Here is a 22718-nt window from a genome sequence, read left to right on the forward strand (position 1 = left end):
AAGAAAATGCTATTAAAAGCATTTACAATGTATCTCCATTATTTCGTTTCAGAGACATTAACAGGACAAAAATGATATTTTGGATACTTACTGTACTCTGCGTCGTTCGATCAAGTATGACAGGTATGTATATATAAAATTATGTTAAATGTTTAAGTGCAGGGAATGTTAAAATATGTTTTTATCAAACGTAAGATAAACACAGGACATACTTGATACAGAATATCCCTATATTTGAAACAATATTCCTTCCAGTGACGGTAATTATAGACGGGAAGGATGTGAACTGTACGAGCAACTGTGTGTGTTGTAAAGGAGGAAAGTCAAAATGTAGATTAGATAACATCTGTACAGAAGGATGTGTTGACACCGTATATGGTCACAGATGTCTTCACCCTTGTCCTGAAAACTGCCTCACATGCGAATATAATAACGGAAAATTATGTTACACTTGCAAAGATACATTTTATAATAAAACCAGTTCGTGTAGTAAGAGGTGTTCTGTCGGATGTAATAATGGAACCTGTAGTGACGATGGAAAGTGTAGTCCATGTAAAGCAGATTTTGAAGGGCCTAGATGCATTCCATGTTCACCAGGAAAATATGGATCAGATTGTAGATTAAACTGCGCAAATCAGAACTGCCGATGTACGACTGACAGAGATTGCATTTTTTGTAAAAAGGGCTTCTATGAGAGAAGCACCTTCTGTCAAAAATCTTGTTCCATTGGATGTCAAAATCAATCTTGTAATGACGATGGAACGTGTAATTGTACCTCTGGATTTAATGGAACTACATGCACTGAATGTATGTTCGGATATCATGGGACAAACTGCGATGAACTCTGTTCCGTAGGCTGCGTAAAAGGACAATGTAATAAAAATGGCACTTGTTCCTGTCGAGATTACTTTGAAGAAACAACATGTGATACATGCTCGAATGGACGATACGGTGATTATTGCGATCAAATGTGCAGTGTCGGTTGTAACGAAGCAATGGATTGTTACAGAAAAAACGGCTCCTGTGAATGTCTTCCTAATTTTACTGGGGCTAAATGTGAAAAATGCAAAGACGGTCTTTACGGACAATCATGTGACTTACAGTGCCCGTTTAATTGCAAAGGGGGCACATGCTCACGATATGAAGGGAAATGCACACTTGGTTGTATTGATGGTCATTCGGATGACAATTGCACAAACCTTTGTGACAATTCATGCGCAACATGTCTACAAAATGATACATCACACTGCGAGTCTTGCAACAATGGCTACACTGGAACAACATGCCAATGTCCTCCAAACTGCAACTGTACGACTGGATCTGATATTTGTGTTTCCTGTATAGATGGGTATGCTAATCCTGGAAAACAATGCGCGTGTCAATCGAAATATTGTAACATGAGTGGGTGTAATCAATGTATTAACCAAACGTTTTATGTTGATAACAATGCGTGCTGTCCATGTCCAGAAAATTGCAAAGATGGTGTCTGCAAGAATGGACCCGGGTGTATATCCGGTTGTATGGACGGCTTTTACGGTCTCAATTGTTCTAAAAACTGTTCGTTCCTCAGTGCTGAGTGTTTACAATGTAACCAGACGGATGGAAAGTGCTCGTTGTGCAGTAAGGGATATTACCTACATGAAAATGGCAGTTGCAATGGCTGCCTAGGAAACTTCTACGGATATTTATGTGAAACTAAATGCCCTGTAAACTGTCAACAAAATGAAAAAGAAACGAGTTGTAACAACGGCGGTAAATGCACATATGGATGCGTTGATGGCTACAAAGGGGATGACTGCACAGGTAAGGATCCTGAATAAATTGGAAACACTATTTAGTAAAATAAAATGTAACAGTAAATATAACTATGCATGCAGTGCAAAACACTATTTGATGTCTGCACGGCTTTTTGAATATATTTATCTTTATTTTTAGTTTATATTTCGGTTTGTTCAGAAAATATTTGCTACTAAAAACATTCTACATGTTATTCTAGTATCGGAAAAGTTTATTATTACTTTGAAAATGTACCATTTAAGTGAGCGATAAACAAGTGAATGTAGCTGCCGAGTCACCATTAGGATATATTGTGGGGATAGTGATCGTTGTAGTCATTATCGGCGTGGTTGTTGCGGTCTTCTTTCTGCGTCGAAGGTATTTACATTTCGTGTTATGAAATGTGTGATTGATAGAAAAGGTATTGAATTATATCGTTGAATGTGCGAATATAAATGCATTCAATGTCTCCACAAGATAACCTAACCAAACAGACGACTTGGAAAGAATGCGAATGTGTCGAATGTGTTCAATTAATTTAGACTTAATTATGTTTACTTTCTATCAGATTAGCTCGCCTGTCTCCCTCACAGACAACAAACGGAAACATGAATACAATTGTCAAAGCTGACGTTATTGTCGAACACAAGAACAATTGTAAGTTTACATTATTATAACATATTTTGGTTGAGGTCATTAAATATTGATTAATGAGGAATGACATATACGTTGTCGGTACAATTCATCTTAAATGCCTTCAAGACTTTATTGGACACTTCAAAGCTGCACGCATGTCAAGACAAAGGTATGCATGAATATTTCGATATTTATAAGAGTTTGAATTGTTCTCCATAGTGTCTTTTAATTCCAATTTGAGCATCATCCACGTTGAGTGTAAAATACAACATTGCAACTTTATCAGAACTACTTGTTTAAAACTTATGGACAAACCACAAGTCAAAGGTCAAATTTCGAGATCATACTCAATAGTCAACTGTCATTAGTCAATATAAATTCATGTTTGTATGTCATAAGTTAGAAAAACGTTATTGTTAATAAAGCTCGCAGCCATGTAATTGAAGATAAAGGAATTACCAGCCAACATAAACCAAAAACATCAACACTAGTCTTTGTTCACACCTCATTGTCTTCTTTGAGTTGTAGGATATATTGTATATAGTTTTGTTAAATTATTTACAGCAAACGAAAGGAATGAGCGCAACAACCGAGATTCGACAGAATTTGATCAACTAAGACACCGACATCAGGCAAGCACGTCTTCTTCGCTTATGCAACCAACATCAGTATGCGAGATAGATCTGGAATTTGGTAAGACTTTGTAAGAACTGATATTGAATTTAATACGAAATTTAAAGTAACGGCTAGCCTTCCTGTACGCAAAGTGACTGTCTTTGGCAAAACGATCATGGAAGGTGTTTAAAAGGAATAAAAACACAGACAGATGTAAGCCTAGTCACATTTAATATTCTCTTCATTTATTGTCCAGCATTAGCCTTTTGATGTGGGATCGGATTACTAGTGGTATATATGATTTATGTTTACGCTTCTTCATTCAGATAAAGACGCTATTCACGAAGCTGAAAGCACTACTGGTGTATATTACAACAACTCGGTCGCTTTGAAAAGGTCTAAAGTGTCTGTTGACGGTCTTGTTGAATACGTTGATTCATTAACGCAAGTTGATATTAAAGCTGCATTTGAGGTAAGAAATCTTTGACGCTATGCTGATTTATAAGCTTTTATGGCATATTGAGAGTCTCGGAGTCTCGTTATAGAATATAGTTGTCAAATAGAGTTTTTCTGCTTTTAAATCTGACATTGGCGGGTTTGAGACAAAAGCATTTACTCGTGAAAACGTCTTCTCAAGTTATATATCATATACAACAGTACAACAGCCGCGATGTGTAACTCGATGTCAGAAAGATTACGAAAATTTCTGGGTTGTATCCGATCGACTTAGGAATTTAGAGCTTTGTCCTTTGTGCTTCTATTGCAAAATCATGTATAAATAGATTTATGTGTGTCATTACAACCCTACTACTTCAAGCCATATTTTGAGCGTGTCTGAACTTAACAGCAACCTAATACATATCCATTTATGCAATTATGTTATCTCTCTGTAAGCATTCGTATATTAAAGATACTTCTCAATTATTTTATTTGCATTTAGAAAGAAATTTTTAAACTTTAGTTGTCTAAGTTCAATTATCTCAATCTTGATTTGTTAGAAATTTCCCCAAGGGCTCATTAAGCCGTACGTTCACTCCCAAAGAAGTGGGAACTTGCAAAGGAACAGATACAAGGGCATTTATCCATGTATGTATAACCTAATTATACAATAATATGACATCGTCAGCGAAAGAGAGTCCTGCATATTCTTTGTACAAGTGAACATGTTATTGTCTTCTTCATATAAATCATATTTGCTGATAACGTCAAAAATGTATGAAATCTGGAAATGCATTTGTACCGCTGTAATTATGTTTATTGTTGTTTTACTTGTCCGGAACTGAACGTATAAAATTATAATAAAATCGAGTTTTCAGGTCGACATATGATCAGAGTTATGCAGTTACATTAGTTACAATGAGTTTCAGCAAAGTTTTTGAAAAGTTTGAAAAAGTGTTTTTTTCTATCTGAAATAGCGGGTTACGCGGTTACATTGGTTACAACTGGTTACATCGGTTACATCGAAAATTTTCATCCAAAATCGAGTTTTCAGGTCGACATATGATCAGAGTTATGCAGTTACATTAGTTACAATGAGTTACAGCAAAGTTTTTGAAAAGTTTGAAAAAGTGTTTTTTTCTATCTGAAATAGCGGGTTACGCGGTTACATTGGTTACAACTGGTTACATCGGTTACATCGAAAATTTTCATCCAAAATCGAGTTTTCAGGTCGACATATGATCAGAGTTATGCAGTTAAATTAGTTACAATAAGATACAGCAAAGTTTTTGAAAAGTTTGAAAAAGTGTTTTTTTCCATCTGAAATAGCGGGTTACGCGGTTACATTGGTTACAACTGGTTACATCGGATACATCGAAAATTTTCATCCAAAATCGAGTTTTCAGGTCGACATATGATCAGAGTTATGCAGTTACATTAGTTACAATGAGTTACAGCAAAGTTTTTGAAAAGTTTGAAAAAGTGTTTTTTTCTATCTGAAATAGCGGGTTACGCGGTTACATTGGTTACAACTGGTTACATCGGTTACATCGAAAATTTTCATCAAAAATCGAGTTTTCAGGTCGACCTATGATCAGAGTTATGCAGTTACATTGGTTACAATGCGTTACAGCAAAGTTTCTGAAAAGTTTGAAAAAGTGTTTTTTCTATCTGAAATAGCGGGTTACGCGGTTACATTGGTTACAACTGGTTACATCGGTTACATCGAAAATTTTCATTAAAAATCGAGTTTTCAGGTCGACATATGATCAGAGTTATGCAGTTACATTAGTTACAATGAGTTACAGCAAAGTTTTTGAAAAGTTTGAAAAAGTGTTTTTTTTCTATCTGAAATAGCGGGTTACGCGGTTACATTGGTTACAACTGGTTACATCGGTTACATCGAAAATTTTAAAAGTTCAACATCAAAAATCGAGTTTTCAGGTCGATATATGATCAGAGTTATGCAGTTACATTAGTTACAATGCGTTACAGCAAAGTTTTTGAAAAAGTGTTTTTTTTCCATCCCAAATAGCGGGTTACGCGGTTACATTGGTTACAACTGGTTATATCGGTTACATCGAAAATTTTCAAAGTTCAACATCAAAAATCGAGTTTTCAGGTCGATATATGATCAGAGTTATGCAGTTACATTAGTTACAATGAGTTACAGCAAAGTTTCTGAAAAGTTTGAAAAAGTGTTTTTTTCTATCCCAAATAGCGGGTTACGCGGTTACATTGGTTACAACTGGTTACATCGGTTACATCGAAAATTTTCAAAGTTCAACATCAAAAATCGAGTTTTCAGGTCGATATATGATCAGAGTTATGCAGTTACATTAGTTACAATGAGTTACAGCAAAGTTTCTGAAAAGTTTGAAAAAGTGTTTTTTTCTATCCCAAATAGCGGGTTACGCGGTTACATTGGTTACAACCGGTTACATCGGTTACATCGGTTACATCGAAAATTTTCATCAAAAATCGAGTTTTCAGGTCGACATATGATCAGAGTTATGCAGTTACATTGGTTACAATGCGTTACAGCAAAGTTTCTGAAAAGTTTGAAAAAGTGTTTTTTTCTATCTGAAATAGCGGGTTACGCGGTTACATTGGTTACAACTGGTTACATCGGTTACATCGAAAATTTTCATCAAAAATCGAGTTTTCAGGTCGACCTATGATCAGAGTTATGCAGTTACATTAGTTACAATAAGTTACAGCAAAGTTTTTGAAAAGTTTGAAAAAGTGTTTTTTTTTCCATCCCAAATAGCGGGTTACGCGGTTACATTGGTTACAACCGGTTACATCGGTTACATCGAAAATTTTCATCAAAAATCGAGTTTTCAGGTCGACATATGATCAGAGTTATGCAGTTACATTAGTTACAATAAGTTACAGCAAAGTTTCTGAAAAGTTTGAAAAGGTGTTTTTTTCTATCCCAAATAGCGGGTTACGCGGTTACATTGGTTACAACCGGTTACATCGGTTACATCGAAAATTTTCAAAGTTCAACATCAAAAATCGAGTTTGTAGGTTACATCGAAAATTTTCATCAAAAGTCAAGTTATGGAAGGCCTCCAGCCCATAATACATTTTACAATGCAAATCAAATATAACAAAATGCATATATGTAACTAAATAAGAGTTGTGTCTCTTGGTTAACAAGTTAAGTGTTATCTATAGCTAACATGAGTTTATGAATGTAAAGAGCAAGGGATTTAATATGGGCAACATTTTCCGATGCCATCATATTATAGAAATGAACAATGTCAGTATTTCCACGATACCAAGAGAACAAATAATTTTCCCTGATGTCATTAAATTTTAAACACTTAAAAAATACATAATTTTCATCTTCAATAACAAGTATGTCTTTCATCCAACAAACAATAAATACAAAAACGACCATTTCTATCAATACAAATAACCAACCGATTATATATGAAGTTTATGACTAGAGGTTCTAAATCTAGCCAATGATTTCCGTACAGGAAACGGTGAACTGATATTAAGGTATCTTTCAACATTCAATAAAGACTTGAAGCATTTATAAGTATCACAATGTGAGGAATTATTTACATCACCGAGCCATGTTTGTCTACAACAATCAGCAATTCTTATTTTATAATGACAGATAAATATATTTATATCTCCCACATCGTGGGCAATCCAAGCATACCCAAAGCCATATGTAAACAATATTTCTTTTATATAAGTTGCCCAAATACGCCTACCTTAACCATCCAGATTTTTTATAATAATATATGAATTTCTAGTAATACTTTGCATCAATATTTTACACATTTCGACACATAAATAGTGAACATTGGTAATCTACCACATCCATATAAAGCCACACAATTTTTTACAGAACTCTTAACTTCGAGAAAATATTTACAAAAGAAAAGCTGTACTTTTTCAATCTCATTATATTCCTTAAATCCCCAAATTTCTGAGCCAAATGTCAGTATCGGGGAGACCATTGTATCAAAAAGTTAAAAAAATCATTATGATTAATCGTACCAAATGACAATTGATAGTTTTTAATTGAAAAAATAGCTTTCCTTGCCTGAGCTGCTTATTTGGATTTAGCTGCAGACCAAGATAGTGTTGGAGTAAACAATAAACTCATATATTTGTACATTGATTGACATCAAGAAACTAGAGATTAGGAATCCTTAGAAACCTTCAAAACGAAAATGGAAGTATTGTACAAAGAACCAACAATACCTAGATATAACATCACAGGTGAACGACTTCATTCTGTTCACCATGCACGTATACGGAAAAAAAATGTAGCAACCATTACAATCATTTGATGCAAACTTCTTCATGTGCTTGTGGAGCTGATATTGAGGACGACAAACACTTTCTATTCCAGTGCAAATTAGTATTTGATAGAACGCATAGAAACATTTAGGGATCCGGGCCTACCGTCCACCTAATATCGAAAAAAATATTGTTTGGCTCCCACAACCTAACTGATGAACATAATGAGTTCCTATTCTATATATGTCAAAATAAATAACGAATACAAAACGAGTTTTGTTAGAGCTGTCTTTCCAGTGTAACTTAAAAAATGAGGTAATGGCTACAAACTTCTTTCCCTCTTTGCATACACTTATAAACATCGCACCTAAATTCAACTGATGTCATTTTAATACTTCAAGTTTATCCCAGCATTTCTTAACGTAGGAGTTTGTATATTTCATAATTTGTGATAATTTATACATAGTAATTACAATTACTTTTGTTGGTAAAAGTTTGTGTAATCGGGGAGGGCCGATTTCTTACTAGGAAATAAATTAGGTATATATATTGCTCTGATAGTAATAGTAAATATGGTGCAATCGTTACCAAAACTTTAATTGGTTGTACTTGACCACATCCGTATTACAGCGAGTTCTGCCATTCAATTTGCATGCCCGTCCGATATCATACCGTTTTGTCGATAACTAAACATAAATATGGTGATGTGTAACCGCAATTGAATGTAAGGCACACGTTTATGCACCGGTGAACAATGGCGGCTCGAAGCAATGTTTGAATAAAAAAAAATTACAACATGTAAACATATCATTAGTAAGGACTTCAAGATACAAGGTACACGAATTTTATTTTCATTAGGGAATATGCTTATAAGAAAAAGTGTTCAGTTAACTATTTTCCTACTTGAATAGCCAACAAACAGTTACGCTTGTGACCAGGAAATGAAAGCATTTCGTTTAAAAAGGTACTATATTGCAACAAGTTAAACAAAAGCCGCTTCTTGATATATTATATCATAAAATTACAGAAAGTAAGATGAATGGTAACACTTCATACATTTATAACATTCAACTATCTGTTCAGCCAAGCCACACACGATTGACGTGAATGTTCCTCTTACTTAACAGCCTCATTTAGTTATATGACTTAATTGGATTATACCTAATAACCTAAATTCGAACATGTGTATTTTGCCTAGACATGGAACAACAGACACGGGCATCGAGAAAGCTGTGGGATTCACCGAAGACAGCCACAGGTGCACGTCGATCGATATGGGAACGTTCCCCAAGTCCAAGATGTCGTACACCAACAGAAAGTGAACGTCAAACGTTCTGGAAGCGATCACCTAGCCCAGGATGCCAAACCCCAAGGAGACGTCCAAGAGTAGAACAACCAAAATTAGATCAATGTTCAAAATCTCCATGGCAATCAGAACACAACCATGGAAAATCAAATGACCTGTCTACCATTATACAAAAATATGGTTTAAACACATTTGTTTGTGCAGTGCAGACTGATAAACATATTCCCAAAAACTTTGAAAATTTTCGATGTAACCGATGTAACCAGTTGTAACCAATGTAACCGCGTAACCCGCTATTTCAGATAGAAAAAAACACTTTTTCAAACTTTTAAGAAACTTTGCTGTAACTCATTGTAACTAATGTAACTGCATAACTCTGATCATAGGTCGACCTGAAAACTCGATTTTTGATGAAAATTTTCGATGTAACCGATGTAACCGGTTGTAACCAATGTAACCGCGTAACCCGCTATTTCAGATAGAAAAAAACACTTTTTCAAACTTTTCAAACACTTTGCTGTAACTCATTGTAACTAATGTAACTGCATAACTCTGATCATATGTCGACCTGAAAACTCGATTTTGGATGAAAATTTTCAATGTAACCGATGTAACCAGTTGTAACCAATGTAACCGCGTAACCCGCTATTTGGGATAGAAAAAAACACTTTTTCAAACTTTTCAGAAACTTTGCTGTAACTCATTGTAACTAATGTAACTGCATAACTCTGATCATATATCGACCTGAAAACTCGATTTTTGATGTTGAACTTTGAAAATTTTCGATGTAACCGATGTAACCAGTTGTAACCAATGTAACCGCGTAACCCGCTATTTCAGATAGAAAAAAACACTTTTTCAAACTTTTCAAAAACTTTGCTGTAACTCATTGTAACTAATGTAACTGCATAACTCTGATCATATGTCGACCTGAAAACTCGATTTTGGATGAAAATTTTCGATGTAACCGATGTAACCAGTTGTAACCAATGTAACCGCGTAACACGCTATTTCAGATAGAAAAAAACACTTTTTCAAACTTTTCAAAAACTTTGCTGTAACTCATTGTAACTAATGTAACTGCATAACTCTGATCATATGTCGACCTGAAAACTCGATTTTTGATGAAAATTTTCGATGTAACCGATGTAACCAGTTGTAACCAATGTAACCGCGTAACCCGCTATTTCAGATAGAAAAAAACACTTTTTCAAACTTTTCAAAAACTTTGCTGTATCTTATTGTAACTAATGTAACTGCATAACTCTGATCATATGTCGACCTGAAAACTCGATTTTTGATGAAAATTTTCGATGTAACCGATGTAACCAGGAGTAACCAATGTAACCGCGTAACCCGCTATTTCAGATAGAAAAAAACACTTTTTCAAACTTTTCAAAAACTTTGCTGTAACTCATTGTAACTAATGTAACTGCATAACTCTGATCATATGTCGACCTGAAAACTCGATTTTTGATGAAAATTTTCAATGTAACCGATGTAACCAGTTGTAACCAATGTAACCGCGTAACCCGCTATTTGGGATAGAAAAAAACACTTTTTCAAACTTTTCAGAAACTTTGCTGTAACTCATTGTAACTAATGTAACTGCATAACTCTGATCATATATCGACCTGAAAACTCGATTTTTGATGTTGAACTTTGAAAATTTTCGATGTAACCGATGTAACCAGTTGTAACCAATGTAACCGCGTAACCCGCTATTTCAGATAGAAAAAAAACACTTTTTCAAACTCTTCAGAAACTTTGCTGTAACGCATTGTAACTAATGTAACTGCATAACTCTGATCATATATCGACCTGAAAACTCGATTTTTGATGTTGAACTTTGAAAATTTTCGATGTAACCGATGTAACCAGTTGTAACCAATGTAACCGCGTAACCCGCTATTTCAGATAGAAAAAAACACTTTTTCAAACTTTTCAGAAACTTTGCTGTAACGCATTGTAACCAATGTAACTGCATAACTCTGATCATATGTCGACCTGAAAACTCGATTTTTGATGAAAATTTTCGATGTAACCGATGTAACCGGTTGTAACCAATGTAACCGCGTAACCCGCTATTTGGGATAGAAAAAAACACTTTTTCAAACTTTTCAGAAACTTTGCTGTAACTCATTGTAACTAATGTAACTGCATAACTCTGATCATATATCGACCTGAAAACTCGATTTTTGATGTTGAACTTTGAAAATTTTCGATGTAACCGATGTAACCAGTTGTAACCAATGTAACCGCGTAACCCGCTATTTCAGATAGAAAAAAACACTTTTTCAAACTTTTCAGAAACTTTGCTGTAACTCATTGTAACTAATGTAACTGCATAACTCTGATCATATATCGACCTGAAAACTCGATTTTTGATGTTGAACTTTTAAAATTTTCGATGTAACCGATGTAACCAGTTGTAACCAATGTAACCGCGTAACCCGCTATTTCAGATAGAAAAAAACACTTTTTCAAACTTTTAAGAAACTTTGCTGTAACTCATTGTAACCAATGTAACTGCATAACTCTGATCATAGGTCGACCTGAAAACTCGATTTTTGATGAAAATTTTCGATGTAACCGATGTAACCGGTTGTAACCAATGTAACCGCGTAACCCGCTATTTGGGATAGAAAAAAACACTTTTTCAAACTTTTCAGAAACTTTGCTGTAACTCATTGTAACTAATGTAACTGCATAACTCTGATCATATATCGACCTGAAAACTCGATTTTTGATGTTGAACTTTGAAAATTTTCGATGTAACCGATGTAACCAGTTGTAACCAATGTAACCGCGTAACCCGCTATTTCAGATAGAAAAAAACACTTTTTCAAACTTTTCAGAAACTTTGCTGTAACTCATTGTAACTAATGTAACTGCATAACTCTGATCATATATCGACCTGAAAACTCGATTTTTGATGTTGAACTTTGAAAATTTTCGATGTAACCGATGTAACCAGTTGTAACCAATGTAACCGCGTAACCCGCTATTTCAGATAGAAAAAAACACTTTTTCAAACTCTGCATAGTTGTAAAGAACAAATTTCAAATGGCTGTAGAGTTAATTATAATATTTTAATAAATGAATCATGTGTGTATTATTCTATTACTCTAGTTGCTAGACATATAACGAACAAAGGATTTTCATTGTAGGTGATGAAAACCGACCACGACTCTACCTTGGGTTGGAAAGTGGAGCGTCTGATTACATCAATGCTGTGTACATACATGTGGGTGAACGTTTGTTTAGTTAGCTGACATTCAATATATGTACATATAAACTTTCATTTCTTAAACAATATATTTAACTGAATTCATTCTCGAATGGGCTTATGAACTTAATGATGTTTTGATTTGTAACAATCTTCTCCGACACCATAGGCATATCTGAGCCTTAAAAATCAAATAAACATGTATATAATAGGATTTCAAATATGTTTCTTTGTTGTATATTCATATTTTAAAATATAAGCGGTTGAGTAGTTTATTGATGGTTAACAACAGCTATGCCTATATCATAAATAAAAAAGAAAGTTGTTTATCTGACTGTTATTCAAGTAAAGCCGATAAGGACATGAACATTAATATCTCTTTCAGGGTTTCAAAGAAAAACGCCGATTTCTTGTTTCACAGACCCCTTTGCCAGAGACTGTTAATGCCTTCTTGACATTGGTTGTCCAAGAAAACTGCTCATGTATTGTCAGTTTTGAGCCAGACATGGACAAACAAAGGGTAAATAATACACACATGATTCATTTATTAAAATATTATAATTAACTCTACAGCCATTTGAAATTTGTTCTTTACAAGTAATATTAATAATGTTACCTGACATTGTTTATTAACAGAATGTTGGAATATACTTCCCGGCGGAAAACATGCAGGTGTTAAAGAAGGGGTCATTTGAAGTCAGCTCTTCACGTGAAACAAGGAAACCACACTATGCAATGAGAAGCCTTAAGATACGACATACGAAAGCGACAGGGGTAATAAGAGTAATAAAGTAGTAACATAATCATCATTCTTTAAGTATCTATATCCATCGAATAATGGAGAACGTATTTGATTACGACAAAAATTTATGACAAGCAAAAAGAAAATGAAATGAGATTAGACAACAAATGAATATAGCCGATTTAATCACACTTCATTGTATTGCAGGCTTCGTTTTAAATGCTTAACATTGGAACAGTTTGACGCGTTTTTAAAAACGCCAATCTTACTCTAATCACGAATAATAAACATCATGACAATAACTGATTCCATAGAAACTTATTGTTCTTTTTCAGCGCCATTCTGAGAAGACTCTGTCCCATTTGCAGTTTACCGAGTGGGATGAAATGAAGAATGTCCCTCTTTCTGTTGAAAACTTTCTCACCTTCCTGAATGACGTGGAGGAAACAGCAAACAAACAGAAAGATGGACCCATACTTCTTCATTGTTTGTATGAATAAATTGTACAGCTTTTTAATAGCATTCTTATTGAATTTTATATGGATGTTTTCAAACTGTTTTTACTGCAGGACACTCTGTTTGTTATGGTGTTTGGTTTCATCAAATGGTCTTTTTGTTTATTATGGTATTTGGTTTCATCAAATGGTCTTTTTTAATATATCACTGAAGCAGGTCACTAGTTTTGGTTACTACCCGAATCGTACTCTAGAAGTACAATAATCAGCTTATAGCTGCCTTCACAATCGGGCTGAAATAAGTGTATTGTTTCAGTGAAATCAATAGTTATCGTTCAGACAAGACAACAAAACATTTCAAATAAAAACTTTAAAGTGTATTATTTTAACTGAACTCTGTATTTTCGTTCAGACAATTAAACTCTCTGCAAATGGGTTGAAAGTAATTTTGATATAGGAAATGTTGAATTTGTATCACAAAATACAGTGATGGAGCAGGCCGAACGGGTCTATTCTGTGTGGTGTCAATGCTGCTGAGGAAAATGGCCATAGAACACGAAGTTAGTGTTCTCAATGCTGTTAGGAAAGTCAAGACCATGCGACGACTGGCGATTCCGAATTTGGTAACTGTCTTTCGTTACAAGAATTTTAGTGGGACGCCCTTGCTTAGAAACGTTACAGTAATCGGCATGGTTTTTTTATAAATTGAACCTTGCAATTATTCTAAAGCATAATATCATTTACATTCTTGTTTCATAAGTAGTTTTAATTAAAAAGCATTTAATAGCCGTATGAATTGTATGCCGTTATAGTACTACATGTATTTGCATGATTCCAGGATCAATTCATCTTCTGTCACGAGAGCGTCATGGAATACTTGCGAGCATTTGACAAGGATGTGTATGCTAACTTCGCTGGTTCAAATGAATAGAGACCATGAATTAGGAGCATGGATAACAAAAACATATAAATTCAGAACGCTTGTTTCATACAAAAATGACGCTGTTGCATTTGTTATTTCTTATTTTTTGTGCTATTATTTATATCATACACTTACAGATTTAAAACACAATGTTTGTATATACAATACTAAGGGACCGAACTGTGCATACTTTTGTATATATCATATTGTTAGTAATTGATTAATTCTGTTGCTTTTTATTTTGTATTATTTTATAGTAGATAAATATAAAGTGCTGTTTTACCTATGCTTGTGGCACTGATGTCCTACAGTGCCGCTTTTATCATTATTGACTGTAAATATTAAAACGAAATAGCTAATACATGTACATATTTTAATAATTAGTAGCTTTCAACAAAACTCTCACTCAGCTTGAACTTTAATCCATGTTTCATCAATTCATTGATGTCCAAACTTGTCTGTATTTTATCTCTATGTGTTACGTGTGATGTGTGTTTAATTGCTTAAGCCGAATACAACTGGTCGATGCGGCGTAAAATGTTTGAGTTACAAAAGACAAAAAGTAGCTTCAACAAAATTAATCAATTATGTGTTAAAAATTGAGCTGTTGAAATATTGATTCAGAAAACATGACCTCTGAAGAAAGTATTTTGAGAAAATTGCTAACAGAAATCTCGAGAAAACTATTAGGCCATAATGTTATATCTTAACACAATAATGGCTGAATGTAAATAAAACCGTTGTTTTAAATACTTAATTAATTATGTTGAGAATATTTGACCTAAGGCTCTTAAAGGCACACCAGAGATAAAGCATATCGCCTATAAAAGGCAACCGAAGAGGATGAAAAAAGCTACAACCACTGCTGGCAACCCTCCAAAATTTAGGGCAAAGGGTTTTGTGACAGATTGACGAATGCGATATGAAACTGTTTGATAATCAAAACGATTTGGATATAAGAGACAGCCGTTCGTCCGAGTGGAGCCAACTATTGATATGTAGTTGAATGTAAAATAGACTGTACTACGACGTACTTCGTGTCTTAAGTGTTTGGAAATACGGCGGGAGAGAAGAAAGGTTTTATATACTCTAACGGCGTTCAAAACAATTATGCATATATATTGTGTAAACTAGTATATTAATGTTTAACAAATGTTTAACCAAATGTCAATAAATACTAGATATAAATCAAGACTTCATAGTTATTTTGTTTAACGAACGGTGATGTAACGAATGCAGTAAATGATTAATATATTGAGATCTAAGTAAGTCTATGCAAGCACATTGTATAAAGCATCAATATCGTTCTTTGACTGTGTGTGTGTAGGTGTGTGTGGTGGGGGGGGGGGGCGTGCATGCATTTATGCGCGTGCGCACGTGTGCACGTGTTAGCAGTATAGTATCGAGTGTAACGAGTGGTAGGTTACTAAGCTTTCCGAGCTTTCAGTTAAATAAAAGTAAAATTGTGACCATATAATCTACAAAATTTTCTTCAAGACTACTTGAACAATTTACGAGAACGAGAAAAAAAAACATTTAAGCATTTATTAAAATCTAAAAAAACCCACAATTTTGCTTAAAATACCGTCAAATATCTGCTATAAGACAATTTCTTGATTGATTAAGGCGATTCCAATTAGGCATCAAGTCATAAATTCAGACCTCATTTGTTGAATTTCAGAATAATGAAGTATCATTCATGTAACTTATTTTTCAAATGAAAAAGTCATTCATTACCATAAAAGTCATTATTATAAGTATAATAATCAATCATTTTCTATAATGATAGCATATAAGTCAAATTGATAGTCTCTGCTCTCTTTCGCAGATATATATTATACAATACTAGACGAGAAGTTTATTGTGGGTGACGTTGTGTGTTTATATTTGAAACACGATACTGTTCTAGCGTGTGCTGTCCTGGCGGGGCGTAGTTGAAGTATGCATGTATTTTATTTGAAAAAAGAAATTATTCTAGTGTGTGCTGTCCTAACGGAAATAAATTGAAGCATGCATGTATTTTATTTGAATCGATATACTTATTTTGCATATGCTGTTCTGGCGGGGCGTATAAAAGTATGCATGTATTTTATTTAAAACAAGATACTCTTTTGGGACCATTCTTCGCTCGTACAGATTATCAAAAAACCCTATTCTTAAGTATTTTATTATGACGGTGTTTTGCATGTATAAAATTGAAACGACATTACCATTTTGCGGTTAATATAGCAATTATCGCTGTCTAATATAGATAAATAGTGCACTGTGGATCGTTGAGAATGATAGTTGTAATGTGGGCAGCGCGATGTCCATGATTGTAACTTAATAGAGACCGAGGTCAGGGATCAATCTTACGCACCCTTGGAAAGTGTTTGTTTTTAAATGCACATCGAGGTATTTTTTACAAAACTTTTTTTCCTGTCCACTTTTTTTTCGGTCATTTATTTTTTAAATCAGTAGTAATCATGCTATACCGTTTCAAATGGTACCAAAGGCGGCCAAACGATTATTCTATGTCAAATGAAGATTGCAGAAAGATGTGTCAATAGCGGATTCAGGGAGGGGGCGCACTTGCTGCCTCCCCCCCCCGCCATAACCGTCCAAGTTTACAATTGAGTTCAATATAGGGCAACATGCGCCATTTTGGACTTTAAATTGTTAAAACTTTCAAGAGGGTATACACCAAATTCCCCATACGAACACTTAAAACCAAAGAAATTTCAATTCTGAGGGAGGAGTGGAGGTCAAAAGAATACGCCCATAAGATACGCCCATGCTAACGTCGAATCCTTAAGCCGCCTCTGTGTATCACAATAGGCATACGAGTACCTAAGAATGTTCACGTTTCATTTCCTTTGCTTGCGTAAGAACCTCAGCAATGTTTCGCACATTATCGAACGTGTCAGCTTATACAAACGTCAGATTGCGCTCGTAGAAACGTAACGGCAATCCGCCGTACAGGCAGTACCATAAATCGTGAAGGTGGTCCTAGTTTCTCATGTAATAATTTTGGGACTGAACATTCATGAAAATCGAGAGACTAATCAATAGTAATAAAAATACACATACATATTAAATTTACCATTTTTATTTTCATAGAAACATCAATGCGTTTTAGAGATATGAAGTAGTAGATGATTGTTGTGTTTACTCCGTTCAAATGTAAAACAGTTTGTTAACTCTTCCATGAGCACGTAAACACGGAGGAACATCATGGTAACCATGCCTGCACGACGCACACGCACCACCACCGACCCGCAGCAACGACGGTGATACCGTTATATTGAAGAAGGCATCTTCTGGTTGTGGCGGTGCTAGTGGATTCTGACAAACATTACAAGTCGGTTTTGGATCAATTTCATACATTTAAAAACAAAACAAAAAACATACATGGTGAAATTATTTCAACTTTAATTACTAAAGCAGGTTCGCAGTATATTTTTGTATTCAAAATGATAGAAATCGCTACGCTTCCATGCACGTTGCACACTGATGACGAAGCTAAATAATGATATTTTAGGAAACTCATCATTCAAATTAACGCCAAGTTCTTCATACAAAACCATCACCTATTTATCATCTCCCCGAAACGATTTTATTAATATAATACAGAAATGGTACTTTTCTTGTGGGTGTGCGCCTTTACAGGCAATACCGGTATTGGCTGCATTCCAAACCCTTTTGTTATATCATGTCCTTCCTTCTACTGTTTGTGCGTATACTTTAACGACGTGTGTTTATCTTTTAAACCTCTGGGAGCAAGTATGCCTCGGTTCGAGGGTACCTTGAAACACCCAGTTACTCCTTGTCCGAGAAGTATGTCAAGCCAACATCGCTGGTTTCGTGAACCAATAGATGATTTCCCAAACACTCCAGGTGGATGGTTTGTCATTGCTGACATATTCTTTGAAAAAGTCGGACTTCGGACTTCGGACTTCACACATACATGTAACTGGAGGCTTTCTAAAGCCAGGTTGGTAGTAGTAAATTCCTTCGACATTCTGAAAATCTAGTTCCAGATTCTACTGAGTACAATGCAGCATCGTTCTCCACATGATCATGGTCATCGTCAAACTTGCAGGACTTGGTGTTTCGGTAAGCGCACTCGCTTTTCACCAAGGTGATCCAGGTTTGATTCCCGGCATGGGCGCATGCGAGTTTGGTTGCTGGTCACAAAACGGAGCAAGTGGGTTTTCTGCGGGTTCTCCGTTGTTTTCAGCATGATACCACAATCTCGTTCCGCAGCGTGCCAATGAGAGTGACTTACCTGTAATATAAGTTTGTATAATCAACTTTCTTCACAATCGTTGTAAAATGAATAAAGCTTTAACTTAAGCTTGCATGGTCCAACACAACCTGATGAGGACCCGATATGTCGAGATCAACGCCATATTTATGCAGAACGTCAGGTGATTGTTGGAAACATTCCGAGCGCGCTGCGCATGAGTTTCTCATGAATTAAACAGTTAGGAATATCAAAAAAGATACCAATTCCTTGATAATGAATGAAGAAGAACATTTAAGTCTAATCAGAAACCGGTTATTCCAACCCATACAACACATTAAGACAAGTGCTTTTTTATTACTGGTTAAGATCAAGATCAACTCTATTAATATGTATTTGGTACATTTCCATTCTTAAAATTGAGCTTGACATTCCGTATGAGTTTAATTTTGTCACTTTATTTTCTTCTTTTTTTGAACTTGATCAAGAAGTGAATCACAAATAGAGCTATCACTGGGGTTGATTAATACCTCCAAACCCCGCCCTCATAGGAAATGGCAGTGCATTAATTAGAAGTCCCACCCAAAATGTAAAATGCTGTGGATATAGTTGTGGTTCTTGTACACTGCACTTACTCTCATTATATGAAAGGTTTAATAAATTCCATCAATTCAAACTCCGTTTGTCAGCAGTATAAATACGAATTTTGTTATATATGTATATAGCGGCCTTCAAAGAGCCGTTCAATATCAACGTTTATGAACACGTACATTCAGTACCATGGGCCGTATTCATAAAGCTACTTACTGAAAGGTTTCAACTTAATGAAATATTTCATATTTTTTAACAATGGATATTGTCCCTTAATATACCTTGATTTAGCTAAGCTCACTATGTTTGTTTTTCTATTTTTCGGGTAATATTAACTTCAAAACTTTAAATTTAAATTATCTTTATGGAAATCGTAAAAAAAACATTAAGAGTGACTACCAATAAACATTGTGTTAGTGAAGTCGCGAGTCTAGCGTGGGGGACACAAGGGCCCATGCCTCCGCCCATCTTTCTGAAACAGCTAATTGGTGTCACGCCCCTATAGTTATTCACATCATCTGAGGGTGGTTTCTTAAGTACTGGTACAATATTTCCCATTTGACCATACATTTGGAAATGTTCCAGAGTCAAATATCCTATTAAACAATATCTGCAGCGGCCAGGATAATTGCTCGGCACATTCGATAAAATGTTCCTTAAAACAGTCTCTATACCGATCGATTTATTCCTTTTTAAATGTTTGATGCCGTTTCGAATGTCACGTTCTGTAAATCGTGAGTCTAGTTTACTATACATAGTCTCATATGTGTCTTGTTGCCCGTCAAATGTTTGCAGGAATGCTTCAATGCCCTCGTTGTTTTTAGCATTTAAATTGTCGGAAATGCTCAAAAAGGTCTCTAGAGAAATGTTTGGATTCGTTTCCGATTTGTTCTTAAATTTCTTCCAGAAAACTCGTGTTTGGGAATACCATAGGTCGTGCATTTATATAAAGGTAGCTCAAAATTGGGTTGGAATATCTAAAAAGGCCTGAATTAAAGAAAACGAAAATATTAACTGGTCAGTTGTAAAAATGTTTATTCAGACCATATGAGGTAAAACAGGTTGAATATAGTGTGTATATAATATGTATATTATAAATTCTTAATTCAGTCAACAACCCTAAGCTGTTTACAAGAACATATTATAAATATGCTGAGGTTCTTTTGTTATTTCTTAATTTATTAAGCTCTGTGTCACATCGTGACCTCTTACAAGTTATTTAGCTTATAAAAAAATGCAAAAAGCCATAACCAAATGCATGAAAATATTTTTTTGAAAAATACTGTTAGCTCTTAAAATATTACTTGGTTCATTTTTCGAATTAAGTCAAACTTTATATGATTTACAAATATGTAATGACCTTAAGATATTCTATGCAGTAGTAACTTTAATTAAGTATTAATAGTCATAAGCTAATATCTTATCAAGCTGTTTGTAAGGTAAATTCATTGTATGTGCTCGCAGCACGCCTACCGCATTTACGGGGGTAATAAAGGTCAACACAAACAAAATCTTAGCTCTAAACACCGCGATCCGAGACAAAAACAATCAAACTATTGTTTAAATCAAATTTGTCAGCATGCAAATATGATGAAATTTAAAATACATTGAAATGTTTTAGATTTGATTCAAGTAAATGGTAAATCCAACATTTGTTCTTGGCAAAAAAAATTATTGTAATTTTAAAATACGCAATTTTGTGTTAGTGAATTCAGAGGAAGACGTGTTGAAGGGCAGATCTAGGGATTACCAAGGGGTGCATATTTTTGCGCCCCCTCCCTTGGAACCGGAAAAGTGATAATGGATGTTTTGCAGTGCATCTGAAAAAGTGTCCTTTCTTAATCATTAACATAGCACTTCAGGTCATCTAACTGTCTAAGAATATTCCTCATTGGCTGATATACTGTCAACTCAAAGTCTGACGCAAAGATTGTGTATCGGAATAGTGGCATTAGGCGGACCTTTTAACACCAGCAATTGTTGAAATAGTTAATGATTAAGCTTAGTACTTAATTATCTTCTTCTGCATTGCCTGAAAATGTAGGTTGTGTTCTAAATAACATTTTCTATCGCCGTTTTTGACAATATAAATCCGCTTATCGTTGCACGAGGGAATCACAGCAGATATTTTTTTTAATTTATCTGAAAAAACCGTGTTTAAAGTCGTCGTATTTAACTAAATTACCTAATCGTGATGATACTTTAGGGATTTCTTTAAACTTTGAATGCTATTTAAGCAATATGCAGACAAATAATTACGCATCGCAGAAGGAAAAAAACACTGCATAAGCACTGTATACAAAAAGCTGGGGCCAGTTATGATTATCGAGCACTTCATTCCCCCCTTAGGTTGTATAATTCGATGCCAACAACATATGCATGCTTATGCGGTATCCGAAATTACTCGCGTGGTTCTGGTAAATGCGACTTTAGATTTTTTTCATGATTAAAGGTGGATCTTTTCAAACTTCCTATTGTTGATTGCAACTCGAATTGGTTCGTTCACTGTGAAAGGTTGGCCAGGAAAAAACAAAAATCATCCAGAGTTTGAAAAAAAATATTTATATAAGTTTTAGCTTTAACATTTTCTAGGACAACAACGGTCCGTGTAACACAGACAATAGCCCCTAGGTTAAGCGCCGCTATTTTTTCCAAAAAAGTCTTCAAAATCGAAAATTTATTTTATTTATTTATTTTATTTTATGATTTGCTTACTATACAGACGTTCTTAAAGAAAAAAATGTGAATGTTTGTTTTCTGAATGAGTTTATTAACAACATTAAACACATTATTTAACAATATATTGAAGATATGTATATTCATGTCAGTTCTATGTATCATTTTATATGTATAGCTGTACGATTGTGTATTCTTCTAAAGAAATGAACGGACTGTGAGTAATTGCAGTTCCAAAGAGAAAAAAAAATCGAAAATGATACTATATAAACAAACATTATATTATCATTAAAGAATAATATTTTTTACCATCGTTTAAGAATACCACATACAATTATCCTTCTAACGTTTGTTTGCCAAGCATTCACATTATTTGGATAAAATGTCAGTATAATAAGTTTAAGTTACTAATGTCTCTTGTTCAAAATAGTCGCAAAATATCAATACGTCGCAAAATAAAACGAATTATGCAAGGACTAATGTTGCACGTTATTGCTTTTTGCACTATTTACTGTTGTTTTGGTACCGAAAATAGAGCTGTCTACAGTCTACTTGTCTATGTACATAGTTTCTTATGTTTGAATTTACATTATATTTGAGGTTATTGGCACCTCAAGTCTTCTCTTGGCAAAGCGGTTTAGATTGATAGTGAATTTGACAAATCTACACACAACGTCAGAATGCCATACCCAAACGGTGTTATATTTTAAGGATATTGAATCTTTCTTTTAATACATGCACAAAAATTGGCATTATAACTTGTCCGTTTGTGTTATGTTTTTATTTTTAAAACAATAAGGATGACTTGATGTTCTAAGGCTAAGTCGTTGTCGTGGCC

General features: G+C 34.5%; 1 protein-coding gene across 1 annotated transcript; it reads left to right on the plus strand.

The window, feature by feature from the left end:
• Positions 1-12750: 12750 nt before the first annotated feature.
• On the plus strand, positions 12751-14538 carry LOC128205756 (receptor-type tyrosine-protein phosphatase S-like). The gene is made up of 5 exons (XM_052907689.1): positions 12751-12789; positions 12906-13043; positions 13347-13501; positions 13954-14089; positions 14305-14538. The coding sequence occupies exons 1-5, from the start codon at positions 12775-12777 to the stop codon at positions 14395-14397; spliced, it is 537 nt and encodes a 178-aa protein (XP_052763649.1). The 5' UTR covers positions 12751-12774; the 3' UTR covers positions 14398-14538.
• The last annotated feature ends 8180 nt before the right edge of the window (positions 14539-22718 follow it).

Source organism: Mya arenaria, chromosome 10 (assembly GCF_026914265.1).
Source record: "Mya arenaria isolate MELC-2E11 chromosome 10, ASM2691426v1".
Lineage (NCBI taxonomy): Eukaryota > Metazoa > Mollusca > Bivalvia > Myida > Myidae > Mya > Mya arenaria.

Excerpts from the sequence above, each read along its gene's own strand:
- LOC128205756 (XM_052907689.1), top strand. Across the intron at positions 13,044-13,346 it reads GACATACGAAAGCGACAGGG|CGCCATTCTGAGAAGACTCT; the intron begins GTAATAAGAGTA and ends GTTCTTTTTCAG. Across the intron at positions 13,502-13,953 it reads CCCATACTTCTTCATTGTTT|TGATGGAGCAGGCCGAACGG; the intron begins GTATGAATAAAT and ends CACAAAATACAG.